Source organism: Schistosoma haematobium, chromosome 6 (assembly GCF_000699445.3).
Source record: "Schistosoma haematobium chromosome 6, whole genome shotgun sequence".
NCBI lineage: Eukaryota > Metazoa > Platyhelminthes > Trematoda > Strigeidida > Schistosomatidae > Schistosoma > Schistosoma haematobium.
In genome coordinates, this window is record NC_067201.1 from 8,342,349 (window position 1) to 8,368,169 (window position 25,821).

The 25,821-nt window shown below is 34.1% G+C and overlaps 1 protein-coding gene across 1 annotated transcript in view; it reads left to right on the forward strand.

Annotated features, from left to right (window-relative positions):
- Nucleotides 1–11,249, forward strand: part of EFCAB9 (EF-hand calcium-binding domain-containing protein 9) — a 36,828-nt gene extending 25,579 nt beyond the window's left edge. The window contains exons 3-7 of the mRNA XM_035733548.2: nt 2,211–2,256; nt 3,406–3,549; nt 7,572–7,713; nt 8,333–8,433; nt 10,490–11,249. Of these exons, the coding sequence (XP_035589123.2) occupies nt 2,211–2,256; nt 3,406–3,549; nt 7,572–7,713; nt 8,333–8,433; nt 10,490–10,518 (462 nt within the window). The 3' untranslated portion in view covers nt 10,519–11,249. The remainder of the gene's footprint in view (nt 1–2,210; nt 2,257–3,405; nt 3,550–7,571; nt 7,714–8,332; nt 8,434–10,489) is intronic.
- Nucleotides 11,250–25,821: the final 14,572 nt, after the last annotated feature.

Genomic DNA, 25,821 nt, shown 5'->3' on the forward strand with positions numbered 1-25,821 from the left:
CAACCGGTTCATGCGCCATTCGTGGAGCCCATATCTACCATTGGTTTGAAATCAGGGTTTTCCAACTCCCTTGGACACACCCTCCGTGTCCACTAAGGTTAGATTTGATAAGTTCAAATAAATTGGACATTGAGTAGGATGTTAATAATAAAATAAGTAGAAATTAGAATTCTTATTTTTACTCATTAGGATGTCATTATTTCATTATTCTATTTTGGTTTACAACAATACCATATGAAATATATGTCAATGTGAAGTATATTAAAAGAGCTGTCATTCAAGTCCTTTCATGTATTATTTGTAACTATTAAAGTAGACCTTTTTTAGAAACTGAAGTCTCAAAAGGTCACCAAACACATGATAAAAGTAACTATTTTCTTTGTCAACAGAGTAGGAAGCAAAATATCTTTCAACCGAATTAATAATAATAAATCATGCTAACATGATAGATACAATAGAAACAAAAGATTTGTGGTAAAGTGAGTTGAGAAAACTTTACAAATAGTTTTGTCAATTGGTGCAAAAGTACAAATCATGAAGAACATCAATTAAAATAGTAACCTAAGTTGATAATGAAAATAATGGTTGGATCATCATAAATGTATTAATCCGATCAATATATAAGATTTACCATGGAAAATATTTTGTATAGATACAGTACATACAAGGCGTGCCACACACTTCTCAACACAGTTTTTCATCTTTGTATGCTAGATTCTATTAAATAAGACCGAATGATACAAGCATACTGACACGCTGAGATCCCAGTTTTCAACACCAAGAAAAATGTTTCAAACGATATTCAACTACTAATTAGTAGTATAAAATTACATCATTATTTGTATAAATCTGTTCCTATTTTTCCCATGTCACTCAATTTTAAAAACTCATGGACATATGGATTTCAATGGCGAAATTCGATCAATTAGTGTCCTCTGAAAGGTGTTTTGCTTATGCCTTATATATGTATATAAGCAAAGTTATCCACATAAATGGCAAAATACTTGAACGAACATTTTGTGAGGTTGGTTTATACTAAAAATCCACTATTAGGAATACGGAATATAAAACCGTCGTGTTTTCCAAGTGAATGCACTAAACGTTTGACATGTTATCCTAGATCTTAATCGGTGAGGTTTTTAGCCCAATATGACATCACTGAGATAAGAGCTATTCAGATCAACACACCAAGTATCATATTTACAGTGATATTTAAGCTGTAATAGAACTATCAAAATTTCAGACTAATGATGGATAGGCAGTTCGGTGATTAAGTCGTTAAACGTTCAACCAATAAGTCCCAGATTCGAAAACCGTTTCATATACTTCCGTTTTGGTAACTGACTGGTATCACTAGCCGTCACATTTATAATGTGTCTTGAAGTTAAGTACATGTGTCTATACATAATAACTCGGAGCGAGTGGCATAACAGTTTCAAAATTGGTTTAGACAAAAAGGTTACCACACAATAATTTAGACTGATAACTTTTAACTATAAATCCATGGATTCTAACTTGGGGACATTAATCAAAATTTAAGTGGCCAGTTAATACCATGAAACCAAGGCAAATAATTTCAAGAAAAAAACTTCTTTATAAATCTACTTTGACTATTAACTATAGTCTCTTACTCAATAATATTTTCTATTCTTTTGACACTTTGAAATATCTTTTTATGAAACCAAGAGATCCACCTTCATTGATAAACGGCAAAATAATTTGGTATGTGGCTAACAATGGGGCTTAGAACACTCATTTCGCCATTCTTGGTACTCGTCAGTTGGATATACCTCCGTCCCAGTATTGATATTCACATCAAAGTGGTTGTCTGGATTCAGTGGCTTGGTGGGTAACCCATTGAGGGTTTGAAGCGAAAATTATTGGGTTGGAGTCTGGGTGTGAATATCAACACCAGTACATGGCAGATACATCTAGCTGACAAGTCCCGAATAGGACAAAACGTGTGTCCTGGATCCCACTGCTAGCCATTATGGATCTATTCTAGGCGATATACATAGGGTACACTTATGTCGACGAAAACTGATTAAAATTCAGTTTCTGATATTAGTAACTGGATAACTCAAGTCTTCACTGTGATCTGAGACAAGTATATAGTAAAAACGTACAGTTATTAAACGTTGTTGCTTTTAACATTTTTATGAGCGTCTAAAACATTGCACCCTGTTTCTTTTTATTTATATTTTATTTAGGCTTTCAAAATTGATGATTTTACAATCCAAGAAGATCAAGTAAAAGGTGAAATATCATTGCTCTCTGTTTTATTCATTAATTCTTTTTACTTTGATTTGTATGGATTTCCATGGTACAGTTTTGATTCATTCATTGTATGCATTCATCATTTAACATTTTTGCCAGGTACAGATTTATGTACTTGGCTTCTGGCTACGTTCTAAGTGTAAGAGCTAGTAGTGATACAACCAGTTTCCTTGAAAGGACATAAGTGAAGAGGGGTTCGAATCTGAGACTTATCAATTGAAAGTCGAACTCCTTTACCATTAATTCACCGCATTCAAGACGTAATTCGTTAAACGACCAGCTGAACTACAGAAAACTATTCTTATCTATATTTTAAACCCATTTAAATTTCGATGTTCTGGCGTCACCGGGCTTGATATAACTGATCAGAACAATAAATGTCGATGGAAACTCGATTGGTTTTTATCCTTGTTCAGATATATTTCATTAGAATACTTTAACATACAACGTCATTTGGAATTTATCTCCTTCATTGTCCCAATTTATGTAAATACATGTTTCTTATTTAATAACTAACTTAATCCTGCCACTCTTATTAGGGAATAGGCCATCAAACACGGCTATCCAACCAGCTCTGTCCCGAGTTCTCCTTTCCAGTTGATGCCGAATGCCGTTCATCGTCTTTATTTCTGCCTCTAATTCCCGGCGTAATGTGTTGTTTGGTCTGCCTCTTTTCCTTTTGCCTTGTGATGCGATTTAATGTTTTTCTTATAGTGTGACCTATTTAGCTCCAGTTTCTTCCCTTTATTTCTTCCTCAGCTGAGACCCGGCTTATTCTCTTCTATAGTAGGTTATTCCCGATAGTCTTTGGCAAATAGACCTGGAGTGTCTTGCGTAGACAGCTGTTTATAAATACCCGTACATTTTAATGACAATTATGGTAATTCCCTAAGTTAAATAAACGAGTCAATCTAAGCTAAAGCACCACTGAAAATCTGGAAGCACCAAAATACTACAATCTTCATAAATTCCCATACTGAGTTCCCTAAGTTTCAGGTCTGTTAGTGTTGAAAATTCCAACTTTGGTGTTGGCTGACAGTCCTTTCGGTTTTCATATATTATTCAATTGTAGGAATGTATAGACATGTACTTATTATGTAATACTTCTATTTTTCTCCTTTTTTCCAGTTGCCAAAGATGTTTTCAAACGTTTTGACAAAAGAGGACAAGAAAAAATTAGCACCACTGATTTAGGTCCGGCTTTTCGTGCACTTAATCTTACTGTTAAACCAGACACTTTGAAAGAATGGGCTGATCAGGTTGATGATGATGGTAAGAATTTCAAAGTGTTTGTACGTAGACACCTTTTACTAAAAATCTTATCAGTAATGATATTGCCAACACATTCATTTCCTTACAACAGAATACATCCAAGTAATCATTCTTTAGTATATGTGAATATACATCTAAGTGACAATTGTCTTCGTCACTAGATACGTCGTATTAAACAGTAATTTGTTTGGTGTAGCTAGTTGAGGAGAAAACAATTTATTCATCAATCTATCAAGATATATTATTTTTCCGGTACAAAGATCATTTTAACAATGAAAAGAAATAATGATCAATCTAGATGAAAATAATTCTAGATTAGCTAAGGAATAAAGTGTTAAGTGAGCAACTATGTATGAATGTTACTGAGTTAAATAAAGAGTTAACAATAAATTGAGTGATAAATATTCGGCTTGGTGTTTGATTAGCCTTAGGTATGTTAATATATAAAAGATAAATACCAGCACAATAAGAACAAGTGTTATCCACTCGTTCACTATCATCATTCAATGAATCCAAGATTTATAATGCAAACAAATACAACAGAATTAATAATATAATAACTCAAAACAAGAATAATTTCATGAAACTGAACTGATAAATGTCAACACCAAAATAACGTGCATTGAATCCAAATTAGAATGCTTTTGACTTAAGGCAATATCGAGGCAATCCGTACAGGATGCACACATGCTAATAAGAGAATGATCAATTGAAGTCCTGAACATCAATGGGAAGATTCAAATAAGCAATACAATATGAATTTGTCCTTTTCTGTGTTGTATTTTTTCTTCCATCATGACTGATTGTGCTATACTTGACACGTTCGTAGCACGATGGAGTGGTAATTTCGTCGTGGAAAACTCCACATTTTTCCATGTAAGCTAGTAAAAACAACAGAGAACAAAACACACCCTCCATCATAAAGTACAATAGTGTCAGGTGCAGGGTCAAAATTACAAATAAGAGTGGAGTTTATCCTTACCCCATTACACTGTTAAACTATATCAAGCAGGTACATTGTTTGTTTGTTTGTTTTTGGACAAAAAACATGGGATAGAAAAAAATGCACTTAGATAATCAGTTCTTTGATGATCGATCTATCATTATTCTATTCTTCCTTTTATATTATTTTGTGATTGGTTAATTATGATATTGATCAATACACATTGCCACTTACAATGAACCAGTTGAAGTGTAATTATCTGACTAATTGATTAGTTGGAATACTTAAAGTTAATAGGTAGGTAAAAATACTAAACTAGAGGGCTATAAAAAAACCTTATCGAATTGTGATTTTATTAGCAATTAGAAATGTAGGGGTTATAAGCAAAGATGAATAGTGGCTAGCAGTGGAATCCAGTTTGATGCACGTTTCGTCCTATTTCGGACTCGTCAACTGGATGTACCTGAATCTCAGAGTTGATGTTCACTCTGGGACTCGAAATCAGTACCATTCGCTTCAAACGCCATCGCATTATCAACTTAGCTACTGAGTCCTGATAACCACTTACTAGTGCAATGGGGTGAAGTTGAAATTCACTTGGTATTGTTTACTTGGATCTTCCCATTGATATTTAGGACTGCAACTGATCAGTCTCTTATTGGTTTATGTGCGTACTATGCGTATTACCTCGATATCGCCTTAATTCACAAGCGTCGGGAAGATTCAAATAAAAAATACCAAGTGAATGTAGGGGTTATTTCAAGCTATAATTATATTTCTTTCGTATGAGGATAGTTATCCTCTTTCAATATTCAGTAATTGTGCAATATTCAGTATTTTGGGGTATTTTTTGTTCATTTAAAATGTATTACTATTGCATAGAAGAGTATAATTTTCACTGGGGACTTCATTTTAACCGTTTGAAGTTATCTGTCTACATATATGTTATATGAATACGAAGCATTCTAACTTGCCGGATAAAAAAAGCAAATAAATTGAGAGTTGGAGCTTGAAATGAAATCCTTATTTATTTATTATTTGTTTAAACACAATGGTACAAGGAGGCACCAAATAGATATGCGCCACATAAATCATTCGATTTGTGTGAGGGCTGGGATATTTCCCGGGTGCCCAAATCGAAACAGGTGGTTTTCTTAGGAGGCCACACCCGGAGCCTTCGACCTAAAGGTCTAATCCACAAGAAACGTCAAGAGATGCAATCCCATGGTAGCCGGTAATCAACAATTGGTTCATACGCCATTCGTTCCCTCAAGATCCTATAACCTATGGTAGGACCTTGAGGAACGGTTGTTCCAGCCAGTATAGTTCGGTCGCATCATCCGACCACCACGTCAAGGTAGCAACAACAGTCTGGTATAGAACATTATTTGGAGACTTACTTTTTAAATTACCACAGTATAAACAACTTACAAACTAATGAATTTTTAAAAAAACTGGCGAGAAATATGACGAATCACATTAGAGTTCATATTAGTGAATGTCATTACTGACTTGAGTTTAATCGTATTTATAAGTAGACAAAAATGATTTATAACTAATAATAAATATCAGTATAGGGGTTGTGGAGATCATTAAATTTTTTTTATTGAGATCATGAACCGATTGATGTTAGACAACCATTGAAAACCTGGAAGCAATGGACGGCCGTTCCGTCCCATTGTGGGACTCCTCAGCAATGCGTTTCCATGATCCCGCTCTCTTGCACTGCTGAGGAGTCCCGTAATAGGACGAAACGGCCGTCCATTTCTTCCAGGTTTTCAATGGTGGTCTAACATCAATCGGTTCATGATCTCAATGATAATGAATAATTTGTTCATTCTTAATATTCCTATTCTAACACTTTTTGGTGACTATAAATTAAATTGATGATTCATATGACTTTATAACATTTTGTTCAGTGAGCTGATGATAAGTTATTATTATTATTAGAAGCTTTATTCAACATTATATTTTTGGTACAACATAGAATTCTCAGCATAAAGTATTTCAACAAGTTTCCTTTTCTTATACCTTGATCTATTGTGACGATAAATTTTGAATGATGACCGGTTAGATGTTAGGAGTTCGGTAATCCACATTTGATTAATGTTCATTCGTTTCAATGCATATTGCCAGCCACCATGATGTCGCTGATTGTACCTTTTTGTATCACGTATAGCGAAAGGTTGTAAACTTTTCATAAACGCGCCTGAATAAATTGTGCGCACAATAGACATAATGATGTGCTAAAACAAACAACAAAACAGATAACTTGATGAAATATCTAGATCGGAGGAACAGGTAACCCAGATATTCAAGCAGGCCGACCAAACTGTAGAAAAGATCTAGATAAATTTGTGAGATTATAATTTATAGACGAACTAACCAGATATAAAATAATGAGTCTTGGATTTTGGCGCGAAATTCATTCATGCATTTGGCTACATAGCGCTTTAGTATTTTAGCTGATGTCAGTTCGTGATGAAAACCCCAAATCGAACTCCTAACCTTAACTGTCAACTGTAAATCATAATTTTAATCCATCACACTGCTTTATAACCTTCATTTAGACCTAATATGTAGGTGCACATTCTAAAGGTCACTTTAGGGTTGCTCAAAGGTCGTCCATAGACTATAGTCTCACCGGTAAATGGCTAAATCGTCTCTAGTCAGTGCATGAATGAATCTAATACCATTGTACTAAACTCAAATAAGGATTCAATAAAATATACTCTAATTCAATTGTGCAGATATTCAAATAGTTTACTTCTCTTTTAAGTATATGCTGATGATATTGTTCACGATTAAACACAATATATTCAATCAATCCTCTATTGTATAATAACAGTGATGATGTTTATTTTTGAATTCTAACGTCTCTGAGATAGTAGATTTTATCAATTCATATCTAGTAGAAAGTGAAAGACAGTCACTTGAAAGTTGCTAAGTATTGTCTACATAAATTAAACTGTCAACTCTTTAGTATACAATTATCTAAACCTTTATATGCAGCTACAATTTCCTGTCATTATTTTACAGAATTTTTAATCGGTATTTCTTTCTTTATTCCTCTATTTAGCTACCGGATTCATTGATTTTAATGGATTTCTAATTTGTTATGGAAAGAAACTTCAAGAAGATCAAGATGAAAGAGATTTAAGAGATGCATTCCGAGTTCTGGACAAAAATAAACGCGGAGAAATTGATGTCGAAGATTTAAGGTAAATTCAGATTCCTGATAATTTCACTCGTGTTTCAAACATTCATCATCTAACTGGATTTTTTGAAGTGAACTTCTAGCTATAAATAAGTACTTGATCTTGTAGCCGGTAAGCATAAAGATGACTATATAATCCGGTGAATATCTTTTACACGTGCCTATATTAATAGCCCAGTAATATCACCAGCCTGACCTCAACATAAAATAAAAGCAACTCTGTCTAATATCAGTATGAGGTCTAATACATCAGAGACCAGAGGTTATTAAATAGTTGACGAGAATTGACGAAATAAAAATGAATTCATGCTATTCTGCCAGAATGTTTGTTCTTGCTCTTTTCAAAATGATAAAGGGAACTATGTGTATGAGATTATCAAACAATTTGACTGAAAAGAAAATTACATTCTGTTGGATGTATGAAATGAGTGATCGAAAAATAATAGTTTCATTCGAATTTATGAAGGAATCAATTACGTAGTATAATAAGTTACCTAACAGTTCAACTTCAATGTGATCGTGAGCGTATAGTTTTATATACACATGTTAACTACTCATAAGTAGCATGAAATGCTTGCGAAACATTTCTTTGCATTAATTTTTTGATTTCATCCTTCTTACAGATGGATATTAAAAGGTCTAGGTGATGATCTTACTGAAGAAGAAATAGACGACATGATTCGAGATACTGATACCGATGGATCAGGATTTGTCGACTTTGATGGTAAGTTTGTTCATATATATATATTGGTTGTTCGAATCTACCCATTGGTGTTGAGAACTGCAATTGATCTATCTTTTATTGACATGTATGCATCCTGTACGAATTGCCTCGAAATAGCCATTCAATCACAAGCATTTTAAGCAGAAATGTATGGTAGCTAGCTGTTAAGTCTAGGATGAGCGTTTTGTCCTATATGGGATTCGTCATCTGTACCTATCTGCCGCATCCGAATTAATGTTCACTCCGGGACTCGAACCCAATATCGTTCACCTCAAACGTCAACGCGTCATCTACTTAGCTACTAAGTTCAATAAAATTAATTACCATTTGTAGAATACAATTTTTCAACACTTAAAATTTTCGTCAGTAAAATTATCCCTACCAAGTCATCAATCGGATAGTTTCTGTTCTGAAATATTCACATCCACTTTAATTCTGAGTTGTAATACAACACAATAATAGGCTGTAAAAATTATCTATACATATCTATTTTATGATTAACTTGGCTGACAGAGAGCATCATCAAAAACCACTAGAAGGTGTTTTCAGCTAATTTAAAGATCAAAAGGCTTTTAAGCAACTAATGATACTTAATATTATGATTATTAGCGATGTATTGACTATCATATGAATACATTGGTATATCAACTGGATAACGTTACTCTAATCATTATAAACTATCAATAAACCCTCTTTGAGTTATGAAAACCGTCGTAATTTAGTTATACACCAATGGATCAGATGTCTATAATAAAGTTTTAGATCTGGAAACTAGTATGAGATTCTGTAGCAGTTCGCACCCATGATCCCTCCATGGATCAAATACAGAACCGTCTGGTCTCATAGAGGGTTTAATACAATTAGCTCCAACTTCAGGTAATGAACATACTTTGTGCTCTTTCGGTCATGTTACTCAGCTTCATACTAGAACGACACATCCGTCCAATATTTTTGGTTTTCAACAGTCTTCCAGTCACCACAACAATCTACACAAATCTTCAGTATTAATATATAAAATAAGCCAAACATTTATTTTCTAAGCTTTTTATTATAAGATTGTTGATATTCGAGACCGCGACTGATTAGTTTTTATGGTTATTTGTATCCAAAGTGGATTGTCTCAATATTACTGTTTAGTCACAAGTTTTCAGAAGACATGAAAATGCCCGTTTTGTTCCACTTAAGATTCATTAAATGAATCTAATTAATAAATTTTAGTATTCATGTTCACACAATTACTCAAATCTGGTATTTTTCACTTTAAACCGTCATGGGCTATTCATTAAGCCCATTAACTGGTTCTAATTGTATAAAGTTATTTAAAAATGGCTGTATAAATTTAATTTTATTTAGTCTTTGTTGTCATGTGTGTGTATCTTGAGTATATATTGTTGCCCTAACATGTAGCTATGAAAAAAGAACAGTTTATCATCTTCTATTCACGTTCATTTTCTCCACTGAAATTAAACAATCTATTATAGCTTGCTGTCTCGTAATATATATCATGAGATAATATCACCAATTTGAGACACCAACTTATACGACCAAACCAATGACCCATTAAACCTGTACAAACAGCCTAGAGTTCTTGATGAACATTTGAGATAGTAACTTCTCGCCTAACTCAGCCGGTTCAGGACAGAACTTAAATACCAGCCTCCGTTACGTGAATCATATATTTCAGACATACTATGTTTATATACTAGCAAACCAGACCTCATCGTACCATAAAATAGAAAATAACAACTATATAATATCAAGACAAAAAGTGGCTGTGATTGTAAGAAACTGTAGCTAATAAATGGGGAATACCTCAAGAATAGTAAATCGTAAAATAGTAGTCAATAGGTCAAACAAAAGCTTATAATAAAAGGAATATGAATAGACACCTAATATAGTTACAATAACAATATATCTAATAATAATTCATACATAGATCTTAACAGGTACTACTCACTATTCTTCATCCGGATACACCACTATCAATATAAAGTTATAATTGTATTTTTGAATTCTTTTTTAATTATTTGTTTGCTTGTTTATTTATACATTTTAGAATTCTATAAATTGATGACATCTGAATAGAATTTACAATTTCACTTCAATGAACTATAAGTGAAAATTTACTCAAAATTGCATTTCATTTAACCTTTTCTCTTGTAACATATTACTATTATTATTATTATTATTATTACTATTGTTACTTAATCATAATGCTTCTTTATCAGTTAGTAACTTGTCTTATTGCACAATCTTAGTTTCATCAATGATGCATCGATCGATTCATGTGACTGTTTTTCTCTTTCTTTTTTGTTTACATACACCAATTACAGCTTACCCTGCAAAATTGTACTGTAGTTATTTTTGAATTTTATAATGATTTGCTGTATCAGTTTTCTCCCTTATATATATTTAGTAATGTGTAATTGTATTTTGATGCATCAATCAGTCTAGATTATCTTCTGTATGTTCCTTGAATTGTCACTAATTGTAAAACCCTACTTTCTCTGTAAGCTTTAACCCCAACATTATTGAATTGTTTCTTATAAAAGGGATTAATTGAATAGTGAATTGTGCTGTAATAACTATCAGTTCTTTCTGGGTTTTCCTAAAAGAAAAAAAAGAAAATAAAGATGAATCTTACATTTTTATGAATACAATTTCAAAATTTGAAAGGATTCCTTTACATGAAATTAATTTCAATACAGAACTGTTTCTAGCTGGGTTTTTCATTATTTCTAATGAGTAAACACATAATATCGATCTCAATTTGAATGATTCTTAAACTGACCACATCGATTATTGAAGGTACTTATCAACTAATCAACAGAGTGATTGAATATGTCGAAAAATATTTTACAACAGAATTAATGAAGTGTTACTAGTATAGGGGGTGTGGAGATTATTAAATTTTTGATTGAGATCATGAACCGCTATACTAGTAATCAGCATGTGCTCACTAATGACTAGCTTCGTGAGGGAATTCTCGGAGTTCTAGTGAGAAGCCGTGACCAGTGGAGCTAATCCATGTCGGGTAGAGACAGGTATCTACCTCAGTACAATGGGAGTTGGTCGCGCAATTTCGTGGATTGGTTGATGTTAGACACTATCACCATTGGATGCCGACTCAGTGGTCCAGTACGTTAAGCGTTCGCGCACGAGACCGAAGGTCCTGGGTCCGAATCCCGCGAGCGGGATCGTGCATGAGCACTGCTGAGGAGTCCCGCAATAGGGCGAAACGGCTTTCTAGTGCTTCCAGGTTTCCAAAGGTGGTGGTCTAACATCAATCGGTTCATGATCTCAGTCAAAAACTTAATGAAGTGTTGTTAGGATGTTGATTAGAATCTTTCAAAGCTTATTATGAGTTTTCCAATTTTCATATTGTATTAGGTTTCTTTCATATCTTTCTCATAGATATAAATAGTTTTGTAGTAAATTCATCACAGCCGACAAAATCGCTATTTTTAAATTCGCTAAAGATTTACAGAGATGAGAATTATAAGACAATGCTCTAAGGAGGATCATCGTGGAGTATACTATAGGGACGAGCTTAAAACAACTGTAACGAATATTCAACCACTTCTCAGTCAATCAGAGAACAGCTTTGTAAATGGCTAATTGATGCTAAAGAAAATAATAAGTAGAGTTTATATGTTTAGTGAATCTATTAATGGCTTTTACAAGTTACTCTACCTGTAAATCGAAAAAACAATAACATATGAACTCGTCCTTACAGCTATAAATTGTTCACTTTCTCGAATTTTTATGAGAACCAAAATTGATTTTTCAGAGTCTACAAATTGTTCCTAGTTAAACTTAAGTAATTAGAGTTAGGCTTAGAGACTTAGGTTTGCGTATTTAATCATTAACTGACATAAGCTATAATGCAAAAGTGATCAGTAGCCATATAGATGGATGGATTTCACGTGAAAATAGAAGGGACGCTATCTGATCAGTCGGTTCATAAAATTTAGTGCCATTAGGTTATGATTTGTTTCGTGATTCGTAGTTTATAGTTAGAATTTAGGGTTAGTTTCGATTTAGATGTTATATGTGATCTAAAAAGGTAGAATTAGACTTAAGATATGTTTAACAATATCACATTTCCTGTTATCATATCGAAAGTTTTGAGTAATGTACAGAAGAATATTTGATCGTTATAAAATGGTATTTGAATTTTCCGCAAAAACCTAAAGGTTTTAGTACTGAATCTGATTGGCTCATCCCGATCCTATACTTTTCTATAACGTTCACAGATACTGATAATCCGTTTATGATTAATTAATTGATCAATGTTGTTTGGTTTGAACTCTTTAAGAAAACTAGGGGTTGACATATTTACATATTTGAAGACATTGGACAAAAAGCCTGAAACTTGAGTTTCATGCTAGTTGGAACTTATCAACAAGTCCTACATGAAACATTATTAAGTAAACTAATACTCGTCAAGAAATGTAAACTTTTATCGCTCAATGTAATAGTCAGAGTGGTTACCATTGTGCTATCCGTTTCACGATTGACATTTTATCGAACTTATGTTCATACTGAATGATCAGTGAGTAGTAACCAATGTTTTACTTGTCAATCGAATTCTATAAGTATGTCCTTTTCGCCCTATATATTTCAGTATTGTGATACGAAAAATAGATCATATCTCATAAAATGTGAATAGTCGGTTCTTTATACGACCGAAAATTTTAATATACCAGTTGATTCCACCAACATTTAACTCCTCGAGATAAGTTTGGTTTATATTTAATTAGGCAACCTTCAGTTATTCATTTATATTGGTTAATCTGAATCATCTATTGATGTTGAGAACTGTAATTGATCTATCTTTTACTGACATGTATGCATCTTGTACGGATTGGCTTGAAACAGTCATTCAGTCATAAGTATTTTAAGTAGAAATGAATGGTAACTAGCTGTTAAGTTCCGGATGGTCGTTTTATCCTATTTATGATTCGTCATCTGTATATACCTACCACATCCGAATTAATGTTCACCACAGGGCTTGAAACAAATAGGACAAAGCATACATCTTGATATCCACTGCTAACTATCATATATCTCTTCTTATAATGTTTGATTATGTTATGAAAGTATCACTCATCACTGTTTGATTTTCACTTATAGTTATGTACTTGGATTAATATGATGAAAATGTTCACTATATAGAAAAGTATACAAATATCCATAGGAGTTGAACTCAATTCAGTTAATATAATAAATATGTATAATCAATATTTTTTTAAAGTGGTGGTGACTGATCATATTGTGAATTATTTTCGGTATCTATAATCTTTTCATACCATCACACTGAATATTTGGATAGTTTGTTTGTTTGTTTGTATGTTTTTTTTGGTGAAATTTTCCACCTTTAAAAAAATGGGATTTTAAGAAATCACTTAACGACATCATTTAATATAGAATCTTGAATTTAAACATTGTTCTGTTTATGCTAAGTGTTTCAAGACTGAACAATTCAAAGAGACAGAGAGTGTGTGCGGCCTGCTTGACCATCTGGGCTACCTGTTCCTGCCATCTAGATATTTCAACAAGTTATCTATTTTTCTTTGTTTTAATATATCATTATATTTATTAATCGCATAACCTATTCTGTTGCGTTTCTGAAAAGTGTACAACCTTTCGTTGTCAAAGTTACAAAAAACTCAATAAGAGACAATGTGGTTGCTGGCATTATACAGCGAAAAGAATGCACATTATTCAGATGCTCATTTACTGAACCGCTAACATCTAACTGGCGATCACTCAATATTTATCGCCAGGACCGACCAAGAAGAAAGAAACGGAAACTTGTTGAAATACTTTGTGCTCAGAATTCTATATTGTACCAAAAATATAAAGCTGATAATAATAATAATAACTTAGATTAATTAGCATGGTTTTAAACTATTCAATCGTATCAGAATGGGTTTTGTGGATATTATAGTAATTTTAATGGTTGAGATCATGGGTCAATTGAAGTTAGACCACCATGAAAAACCTAGAAGTACTGGACAACCGTTTCATCCTATTGTGGGACTCTTCAACAGTGCGCATCCACGATCCCATCTTGCGAGATTCGAACCCAGGACCTGTCGGTCTTGCGCGCGAACGCTTAACATCTAGACCAATTGTATTAAAATGAAGGTTTGAATTTTAATTATATTTCAATAACTTAGTAACATGTTGGATGCCTATGACTTAATTTATACATTGACCTCGTGATCAATTGAATTATGAATCCATTAGTTTATTCGGTTTCTATAGTTTCTGAGTCTAATCGTAAGATTCACTGAGTTGAAAACTATAAACGCTAAACTTCTTTAGAAAAATATTGTCAAACAGATAAAATCTTATTTTAAGCATGACGAAGCAAAAACGTTTTCAATTAATGTATTTACTATCATTTTAAGATATCTAACATATATACATACATCTAGGGAAAACGAATCCGTTATCATGTCATTGCTAATGCCTTTCGAATTTGTACAATACTTGGTTAGTAGTTTTCATTTAAAACACATTAAACACAAATGACCAGTTATCAAATAAGTCAGTCGATCAGTTGAGAAAATGATAAAAGATGTATTTATCGAATAATGGTTCCCTGAAAATTAATCATACAAATAATTATGGCTGTTATATGTCATCGCATTTTAGGCGAATAAGTAATAATACTTTATGGCGTATATATATATATATATATATATATATATATATATATATATATATATATAATGATATCGTTTGGGTGCATCTGAAAACCAAGAAGCAATAAATAGCTATTTCGTCCTAATATACGACTCCTCATTCATACTCACCAGAGATCAACACTAGGACCTTCGGACTTGACAGTGAATGTTTGACCATTAAAACAACTACATCAATGTACAGTGGTATAATTTTAATTTCAATCAATTTGTAATATAGCTCGATGATCATCTAATGACATTGATGATATTTGTCAGGAGTTTGTACCTCTAAAGAGTCTCATACTAGAAGGAGACAGTAATCTAGTGATCTCTGTTCATTAATCCCACCACAGATGAGATTAATCTTCGACTAATATAGTCTAAAGCAATTAGTCCCTTTTATAAATTTCGATAGAACATTTTTCAGATCAACTCCGTCTTCTCATTGTTCTATCGAAATAATATAGTCTACAAAAACTTATTTTATTGAGTTTTAAGTAGTGGTCCAGTTTTGAGTGTTTAGTGAAATGGCATTTCACTAAGTCGTATTCGGTTTTAAAATGCACTTTTTCAAAGTAGGGCAAACAGAGACCTAACATATCTGTTAGAGAAGTGAGATAATTTAAAGTTTTTTTAGGGAAATATTATGCTCTATTTGAAAAATACATATTGAAATAAAACTTAATTTACTATCTAAATAGCCGAAGGGGCTTAATGGCTTTCATCTTCTGACATCGAAGAAACAAAAATCTATTTGCTGTATGAATAAGTTTCATGAGATTTCTGAAGACTTCAAAGGGTCCGGATTAGTGGTTATGTCTGTCAGCTCTTCCACTCTCCTTTGACATCGAGGCAGTTAATCATGATATTTTGATAGGACTGACAGATTTGAGAGCCGACAATATTCTAAATGTAAACACTTCAAATATATCTTTAGATTTATTACATTTCATTTGTCTTTGAAATAGAATACGTTTTGATTGAAATCACTAATCGACCAAAGTAAGACAACCATTGAAAACCTGGAAGCTCCGGAAGGGGGTTTCTTCTTAGTATGTTACTCCTCACTACTGTGCATCAACGAACCTATATTCGAGGATCTAACGTAGGATCTTAGGTCTACGAGACATCTTTTATATAAAATGTTCGTTTCCTGGGTCAGCTTATATATGTCAACAATTGTTCTCATGTAAAAATTTCATTTCGTTGGGATGCAGTTATCAACTAAAAAACTCATATTTATGGTCAGTTTTAGTGAGAATAATTAAAATGATTCTTGATTGCAACGTGCTAGTGAAACACTGTACACAACTAAATTTATCTCAACTTTAAAGTTACAATATTATCCCTGATAATTCAGCAAATATTAGTTTCAGCCAATCATAAATAGGCCATATCCTGCCACATATAGGGTTTGGGTCAAGTCTTTATAACACATCAGCACACTGAGATGAAATCATTGAAATAATCTTCAGAGTAAGAGAAGAAGTATCGGCATCATCGATAGCAGAAAAGAGTCGCATAAAGAGTACGTTTCAATAATGAATGAATTTAAGAGAAAAAGAGCATAGGAAAAGTTTGAAAGTCAAGATTTATAGAGAAAAGAAGAGTGAATGCATCTGTATCATTGTGAATGATTCTAAGCCATCCCATCTAGCATCTCATAACGCAACCTGGCGGTATTAGCCTGGCAACACAGCTCAGTTCAACAGTTCATTACTTCATGTAAATCTCAAGTCTTTTTCGGCCACCTTTAGCTTTCTTTCGACCTAATCCTATAAATATCAGGCGTTATGATAAGCAGCTGTTGAGTATACACGTTTCACACGTACCAACCACCATACTGGGTCAAAATCCACTAATTCATCAACCGATTTGGCATATTTCCCTAGTACCCTAGATATAAACTCAGTACCGGTCTCTCAGTAATCTTAACATTCGGAGGCAATGTTTCGAAGGCATCTTAGTATCTTGCTTGAAACTAATTTGTAATTTTTTTTGTTTTTGTGATCCATTTGGGCCTTTAATAAAAACATTAGTCCATTTACGTTTTAATGTTTGCAACAAATTATCCAACCTGATGACTGAATGTATCTACACAATTTTTTTGTTAATTGAATATTATGAAATATGATTTAGACTTATTGAGGATATAACTTTCGAAGAGAAATAAACAAAGCATTAGAATGTTTCTCACGACGATAAACTGAAAGAAAAAAACATTTTAGTCAATTTGCAATTTAGTGTGACGATCATTTAACCTCACTCGTTTCCCTATATAGGAAATTGACCGAAGTTGAAATTTTAACTTTGAGCACCAACCCAATAATTTTGGTTATTGAGCATTCGCCTGTAAATCTGAAGATCCTAAGTCCAATTCCTGGTTGGGTTAGAGAGGTACATTTCTAACCATTAATGTCTGACAGAATAAAACTAGCTGATAAAACGATTTAACAGATGATATGCAAACTGATATTAAAAACTGTACTTAATGTAAACGAAAGTTTAATGAACACCGTGAAATTATATTGTAATGTACAAACTGGTAGACTAAAATTAATAACTGAATATTTAGTAGTTGAGATCATGAGTCAATTGAGGTTAGACCACCATGGAAAACCTAAAAGCACTGGGAGGCCCTTTCGTCCTATTGTGAGACTCCTCAGCGGTGAACATCCACGGTCTGTTGTGAGGTAGTAACTCACTGAAGACAATGGCGAATGTGTCGCTCAATTTCGTTGATTGGTTGAAGTTAGACACTAACACCGTTGTATTCCGACCAGCTTAGTGGTCTAGTGGTTAAGCGCTCGTGTGTGAGAATAATAGACCCTAGGTTCGAATCTCGCGAGATGGGATCGTGGATACGCACTGCTGAAGAGTCCCACAATAGGATGAAATGGTTGTCCAATACTTCTAGGTTTTCCATGGTGGTCTAACTTCAATTGACTCATGATCTCAACCATTAAAATCACTATAATACCCATAATAACCCCTTTCTGATATTAATAGTTTAATAAATGAATATAATATTTCTACTAACTAGCTGTGTAAATGACCTAAATGATATGCAAACCGCTTAGATAAACAATGCAAAAATACCATTTAGAAGTACATTTAAAGCAAGTATATGTATATGTGAACACTAATCATATAAATAAACAAAAAAGAATCATGATTTATACATCGTACAAGGTCACAATTGATTATGTTCAAGGCTATCAAGGAAATTTTAACATGTAAACGCTGTTTACATTTTTTTATATTTTATGATTAGTGAATAATATCCGAGGTGTGATAAATAGGAATTTGTGTTCATCTATATTAACATCTTGAAAATTACACCTAATAACTGTTTAAACACCAATATACCTGTATAAAGTACTGAAGATGGCACAGGTATTCAGTGTTTGACAACGCTTTTACCAGTAACACCTTCTAATATAATTCGTTCCCACCCAGAGAAATCAAAAGACAGAGTCGAGGAGATCGGAAGAGTGTATTTGGCGATAACCAATATATCGGAATTATCTGATCTAATCTGGCTAGCGATTGCGGTTGATGTTGAGCACGGCGTTACCACACGTGATCTGGTGCGGATGCATGACCGAGCGCCTTCAGCTAGATGAGTCCACTAAAACATATGGTCAGTATCCAATGTCGAAAACTTAGAGCTATTTATTTTGGGGATTTATTTACCGCTACAGTACGTTAGTCGAGTGAAACTGGACCAAGTAATTCATCACTCTTAGGTTTCGAATTAAATGTATTGAATTGGTCTTAAAAAAAGCTAAAAACTAACAAGCTTTACAATGTAAGTGGTTTATGAATCAATATCACTGATTGGAACAATATGACAACCCATAATGATAGAATCTTGCTGATTTGAGAGTGAAACGACTGTCTTATTAGCAGTAGATAAATCTGACAAATAAATGATTCTGTATGCCTTCAACATTAATATTTTCACCTCGTGAAAAAGAACACTGATACGAAAATACCACGTATTAAGGTACAAATTAAACTGAAAAAATTCACCTTACGTATCACAGGTTCATTGTGATTACAAGTGTTGTTAGATAGGCTGTTAAATTGTGAAGATTTTATTGTTGTTTTGAGTCAAGTTAGCAGCTCCTCCTTTAAGCAGAAGTGAGCTTTTCAGTTATTCTTCAAGTGTTAGATTAGTCGTCCTGATGGACTTAGTTGTGATTAACATTCTTCATATACTTCGTTTTCTTCATTTACCCTTGTCTTCTAGTTGACCTTCTTGGTTAATTGACCTCTGATCATGCGTTCGATTAAACTTACTTGTATGAGTAGGTAGATTAGATCGATTTCCATGTGTCTATTGATTTCCTTTTGATCTAAAGACCATGCTTACAGAAATTACCTGCCATTCGATGTTTTCCTAGTAGAATTTTTTCACGCGAAGAAGAAACTGATAAAATTATCCGGAATGACAATGAAAGCCTCGTAATTATGCTATCCAGCTCACAGAACTCGACAACATTAAAATAATAAAATACTACAACCACCGTTGTAATGTGTTAAGTATTTTATTTATTCATTCATTCAAACACATAAACATTGGTTCAAGGAGGCACCAAATATATATACTCCACACTTCTGGAATGCTACTCGAGTGCCTAAACCGAAGAAAGTGTTTTTTTGGAGGGGGCAGCTTTCCGAGCCTTCGACTAAGAAGTCTAGTCTACAATACAGTCGAGCAACATAAGGAGATGCAGTCATATGATAGCCGGTGACCAACAATTGGTTCATACGTCATTCGTTCCCTCAGGATACTGAAGCCCATGTGTACCATTGGTTTGGAATCAGGGTTTTCCAATTCCACTGGGTAGATCCTCCTTATCCACCGACCCGGCTAAAGCTCCGGACATTGGCTTTATGTCCTCTCAATTTCGTAAACAACAGTAACGCCGTGAGAAGGCATTGAGTAGGACTTCCTTGGCAGTGGCTATATACGCGTGGCTGTATACGTGTGAGAGCATTTCGAGAGAGACAGCTAACTCTCCCCAATCTCGGCCGTACCAGGATATTTGGAGGGAAGTAGGTTTTTAAAATACTACCTTTCTATTGCGGTAATTCAAATGGGTTAGTGAACTATTGATTAATCAATTAAATTAATAATAATGAATCACGGTTAAACATCTTGTAAAACCATTTGATAAAAGGTTAACATATTTACATAGGTAATTATTAGATTTTGAACATCACCAAATGTGTGATTGGAAGTAACGGTTGGTAATGTGGTCATTATATTATCGGGTGGGAGGTCGGGCATGGACACTACTGAGGAGTTGGCTTCATAATAGGACGAAACTGCCGTACAGTGTTTCCAGGTTGTCTATGATGGTATGGCTAAGATCAATTTATGTTTTAAGATCTACGGAAACTTTATTATCTTCATATCAATAAATATATATGTCTTGTAATATTTTTAAAACGTTTAATACTGGATAACACTGGAATAAAAAATTGACATTTCACTGTCTGAAAATAATTGATCAGATAATGAACGTTATAACATTCCTAAGATTATCAGTGATTTGGTTCTGATTTGTATACAACACATATAACTTCATACTTCATAGTGTAGTATGCACTATACTGTTGAATTTCAGTGGCACTTATTCCCTCAAATTATGACTTGAGAGGGGTAGAAAATAATTTTAATTACGACTAAATAAGTTGGTAAATGAGTGTGATTGGGAAATATGTCAAAATCTTAAGCTTAAGAAATTTCCAGACTTCCAGGAGATTTTCCAGAACAATGGCGTTCTTGTCAAACGTTTATCAATACATGCATCGACATAGATTTAATTCACGAATGTGAAACAAATAACATATTAGGAAGTCAACCAATTAGTATAACTACTAATAACATTGATAGTAGTAAGGGCCACCTATGGTGAAAAACGTGATTTCCAATAAATGAAGGAATATATAAATTTAAATTGTCAGTTTCTCCTTTTTCATAGTACTTTATATATATTTCATTATGATAAATGTTCAGTGGTAGCAGTCCATAATAATCTAATTTGCGTTACATTTATGAAATTGACATTTACCCTTAATGTTCTGACGATGGGCAGAGTTTTTCGAGGAGCAGTTCAACTGGTCTACTGCCTCGGCAACACCGATCAGACGGTCCTACCCTCCATGACCTGTGACGAATGATCCACCTAACGAGGTGGAAGTCCGCGAGGAACTCCAACTCTCGAACCGCCACAAATCACCAAGCCCAGATGACTTACCTCCAGCCCTTTCTAACGGTGGCGGTGACTTTCTGGTTAAGGAACTGACTGAGTTGTTTACAAATATTTGACAGTTGGAGAGTGTTCCAACATCATATAATGAGTCGATAATTGTGCCTACCTTTTAAAAGGGTTCACACAGTGTCTGTAATAACTATCGGGGAATAAGTTTTCTTCCGATTGCGTCTAAACTACTGGCTTCTATAATATTTCGTAGACTGTTCAAAACCCGAGAAAGATTGACTCTCGAGGAGCAGGTTGGTTTTCGTTCTGGTCGAGGATGCACCGATCATATCTTCACCCTCCGCCAAATATTAGAACATCGTCATACTTATCACAGGCCAGCAATCATAGTGTTTCTTGACATTAGGGCCGCCTTCGATTCGTTGGACAGGACTGTTCTCTGGGATTATCTGTCGAAGAAAGGTGTGTCTGTGAAGTTTATTAACGTCTTGAAGGTCTTTTATACAAACAATTTAAGCAGACTAAAGCATACAACCACCTCTCTCGATTGTTCCATTCAAGCAGTGGGTTATGCAGGGTTGCCCAATCTCACCATTCCTCTTCAACTTTGCTATCGATGACGTTCTGGAAACAGCTCTTATGGATGCAGGTAATGGTGGTGTAGGTCTGTTGCCTGGAGAAAGACTTCTCGACCTTGAGAATGCAGATGATATTGTCTTACTGGTGGTGGCGTGAGTGATAAGTTCAATTCACGTATAGTGAAAGCCAGAGCGGTTTATGTCAATCTGGGCCAACTTGGGCTCCTTCGTGATGTTAGTCTGGAAGTAAAAGATCGGATTTGCAAAGCGTCGGTGAGGGTAGTTTTGAGTTTTTACTTGTGAAACCTGGCCTCTCCGAGTTGAGGATGTTGGGCGACTCTGTGTTTGATCATCGTTATCTCCGAAGGATTGCTGACATTCAGTGGCAACACCATGTTATTAATGCAGAGATTCGGCATCGTGTGTTCATGCACAGCGACGATGATTCAACTGGTGTCACTATCTTCAAACATCGACTTCGGTGGCTTGGACATGTTCTACGGATGTCGTCTCAGAGAATTCCACTTCGTGTATTATTTGCCGACGCCGAGGCTGGTCGGACAAAGCGCAGAGGTGGTCAGTGTATGACATGATGTCGCGGTATGAAAAAAAACCCGTATATAACTGGCTTCTATTGGTCCTTCACGACTCTCTGGTTGAGCTCCTAGGGATGGTGCTATACAGTGGCTGGAGACGTTATCAGATATGGCTCAAAATAGAAGCCATTGGGGATCGCGCAGCAACCTTATTTTACTTTCTTCATAAAAAATGGATGTAACTTCTTTAGCTTCATTATCATACTCTAATGTCTGTTCGTTATCATTCTGCTTTTTCTTATACTCACTTTACATTCTCTATCTCATAACATTCTTCATGTTATTGTGTGGTGCATATATATTTGATGTCCATTTATACCAATATTCAGAATTGGCCTCGATAGCGCAGTTGTATTCACTTATACTTTTAAAGTATTGATAAGTGTTTAGTTCACAAATTCATCATTTCTTCTCGAACCATACTATTTATGCTGAATGTTTTCCTTTAGTACTAATACTTGTTTGGGTTACTTGCTGTTATCAGAGGGATATGTGTTCATAAGTCTAAATAAATATATATCTACAATTATGATAATGTAGGGAAAATAATTTCAAGAAATGCCAGATATAGATCTAAAATGTAAATATTGTATTGCTGAGTTGTCAAATGTTTCATAATTATCAATCAGTTGCCTAAATTAAGTCAGTTTTTTAATATAAACAATGCAAACACATTTCGCCTTATAAATACTAACAAATTGAGTAAATTAAATCAATCATGTATCGTGGACAAAAGCTACTAATAAACAGATAGTAAATGTAAAATATCCTATTCCATACACACGAACAAATGCAGGTGAAGACAACCAGTGTAGCAGCAGTCTCTGCATCAGTAGGCCTCAACATACACAAGGGAAAACCAAGATTTTCAAATACAACACGAAGAACACAAACCCAATCACACATGATGGCGAAACTCTACAAGATGTGAAATACTTCACGTACCTGAGGAGTGTCTTCGATGAACAAAAATGATCAGATGCAGACGTAAAGGTGAGGATTGGAAAATCAAGGGACGCATTCCTACAGTTAAATAACATATGGAACTCAAAACAACTTCCAACCAACACCATGGTCATAATCTTCAATACGAACGTCAAGACAGTCAGTTCTACTGTACGGAACTGAAACATGGAGAACTATTACAACCATCATCAAGAAGGTACAATTACTTATAAATAGTTGTCTACGCAAGATACTCAACATCCATTGTCCGGATACCGTCAGCAACAGCCTACTGTGAGAGAGAACAAACCAACTTCCAGCTGAAGAGGAAATTAGGAAAAGATTATGGAAATGGATAAGACATACATTACAGAAATCATCAAACTGCATCACGAGGCAAGCCCTAACTTGGAATCCTGAAGGGAAGCAGAAAAGTGGAAGGCCGAAGAACACATTACATCGGGGAATAGAATCAGATATGCAAAGGATGAATAACAACTGGAAAGAACAGGAAAGTATTATCCAGGACAGAGTTGAATGGAGAGTGTTGGTGGGTGGCCTATGCTCCTCCGGAACGGGGAACAGGCGTAAGTAAGTAAGGAGAAGTTTGCTGTTCTGTGAGTGTGAAATGTATTTTTAAAATTAACGAATTAAATCCCTTGCCTGTTAAATTATATGTTCAGTCTTTTAGGACATGCGTTTTGCTGATATGACAACAATATATGATGTGAAGTTATTTGTGCTTCTTACGCAACGCATTTGAAATCCTACCCTGTCCATTTCTAGTTTCGATTATCGGAGTATCTTCACGTCATGTTGATTTCCCTGCTAATTGTAATTGCTTTCTGTCATCATCAAATGTAAGTGAATAGTCCGGTTCAACTTTTCTTTTGTTCTTTTATCTTCCAGATCCTCTCAAACAACTCATCACACAACTTACTTCGAAATATGATGTTAATCGAGTGAGTCTGCATATTATTCTTATACTTTGGATAATGACTAATAGTGGAATCTGTGGCTCACATTTCGTTCTGCTTTAAGATTCGTCAGTTGAATATGATCTATATCCCAATTTTAATGTTGATAATGGGACTCGAGTAAACTACTCATTGCTTGTAAGTTACAGTACTCACGTGACTTATCGAAACGTGAGTCGTGGATCCCATTACTAGCTACTATCCGAAAATCTAAAAAACTTTTAAATACAGGCAATATATCAGACAGCCAATATTTCTGACGTAGACTGATCGAATTCAGTCCTGAATATCAAAATTTCGGAAAGAACAAAACTCTATAAATAATTTGATTTTTTATATTGGACAATCTACATATTATATGCATTAATATCCAATATAAACAAATAACCAAGGTGAATACTTTCTCGTAACCAAATACTGTTTTATATTCTCATTTGTTAGTGTTTGCTAACACTTGTAAACATGTAATTATACTTTCATCATGACAGGTCATCAACATGTCACTTGAATCGGTTTTAATTGTTTAACTGAGATAATAGGACTAAATATTAAAGTTACACGGAATCATTGCAAATTTGTGTCAGTTCGTTGAAACAATAATGTACGTATAGGTATAAATTAGATTGACCAATATATATCAAGACTGGACAGTAAATGAATACTAAACTAAATTGTCTAAGTACTCGAATATCTGTAATTAATGCCACACTGTCAAAGACCATAATCAATACTGAGGACTCTATGGCTCTGTAACGTATCATTTAGTGGCAGGACACATGAGTAGGTTGCTACAATTTTTCAAAGATAGTTTACAAGCATTTATTCTATATGATAACACTAATGAATGAGTAATGTAGACGATATTATGCAGAAATAATATATCAGCTGATAAGGGCGTCATCTTTTCTTTGTCCGACGTGATTAAGACATGTTTTACACATCCTAAGACACTCATTACCTCTTACGCTTCTAAGAATGATATCAGATTCAGAAAAAAACTAGGAGCAACCAAATCAAAGCACTGACATCGATTTGTATGTTCAAGGACTAATTAGTTTTAGTTCGGACAAAATTTATAAACTACCAATGGAATAATCGTTCGACAACTTAGTTGAAATGATCTGAAATCCACGTCAATAGTGTAGATGAACCCATCATTTACTGACTTTTTTCAGTTTGCTTATATCCTTTTCTTTATTTTCTGACAAAACGACGAATTAGCCAACCACAGTTTTGTGAAGAAAACTTCTTTTCAATGATACCAATTGTGAAAGCTGTACAACTGTATTCATTAATAACCGATCAGTAAACGTAAGTCACTGATAAGGTAATCAAATATTTCATTATATAAAAAGTGA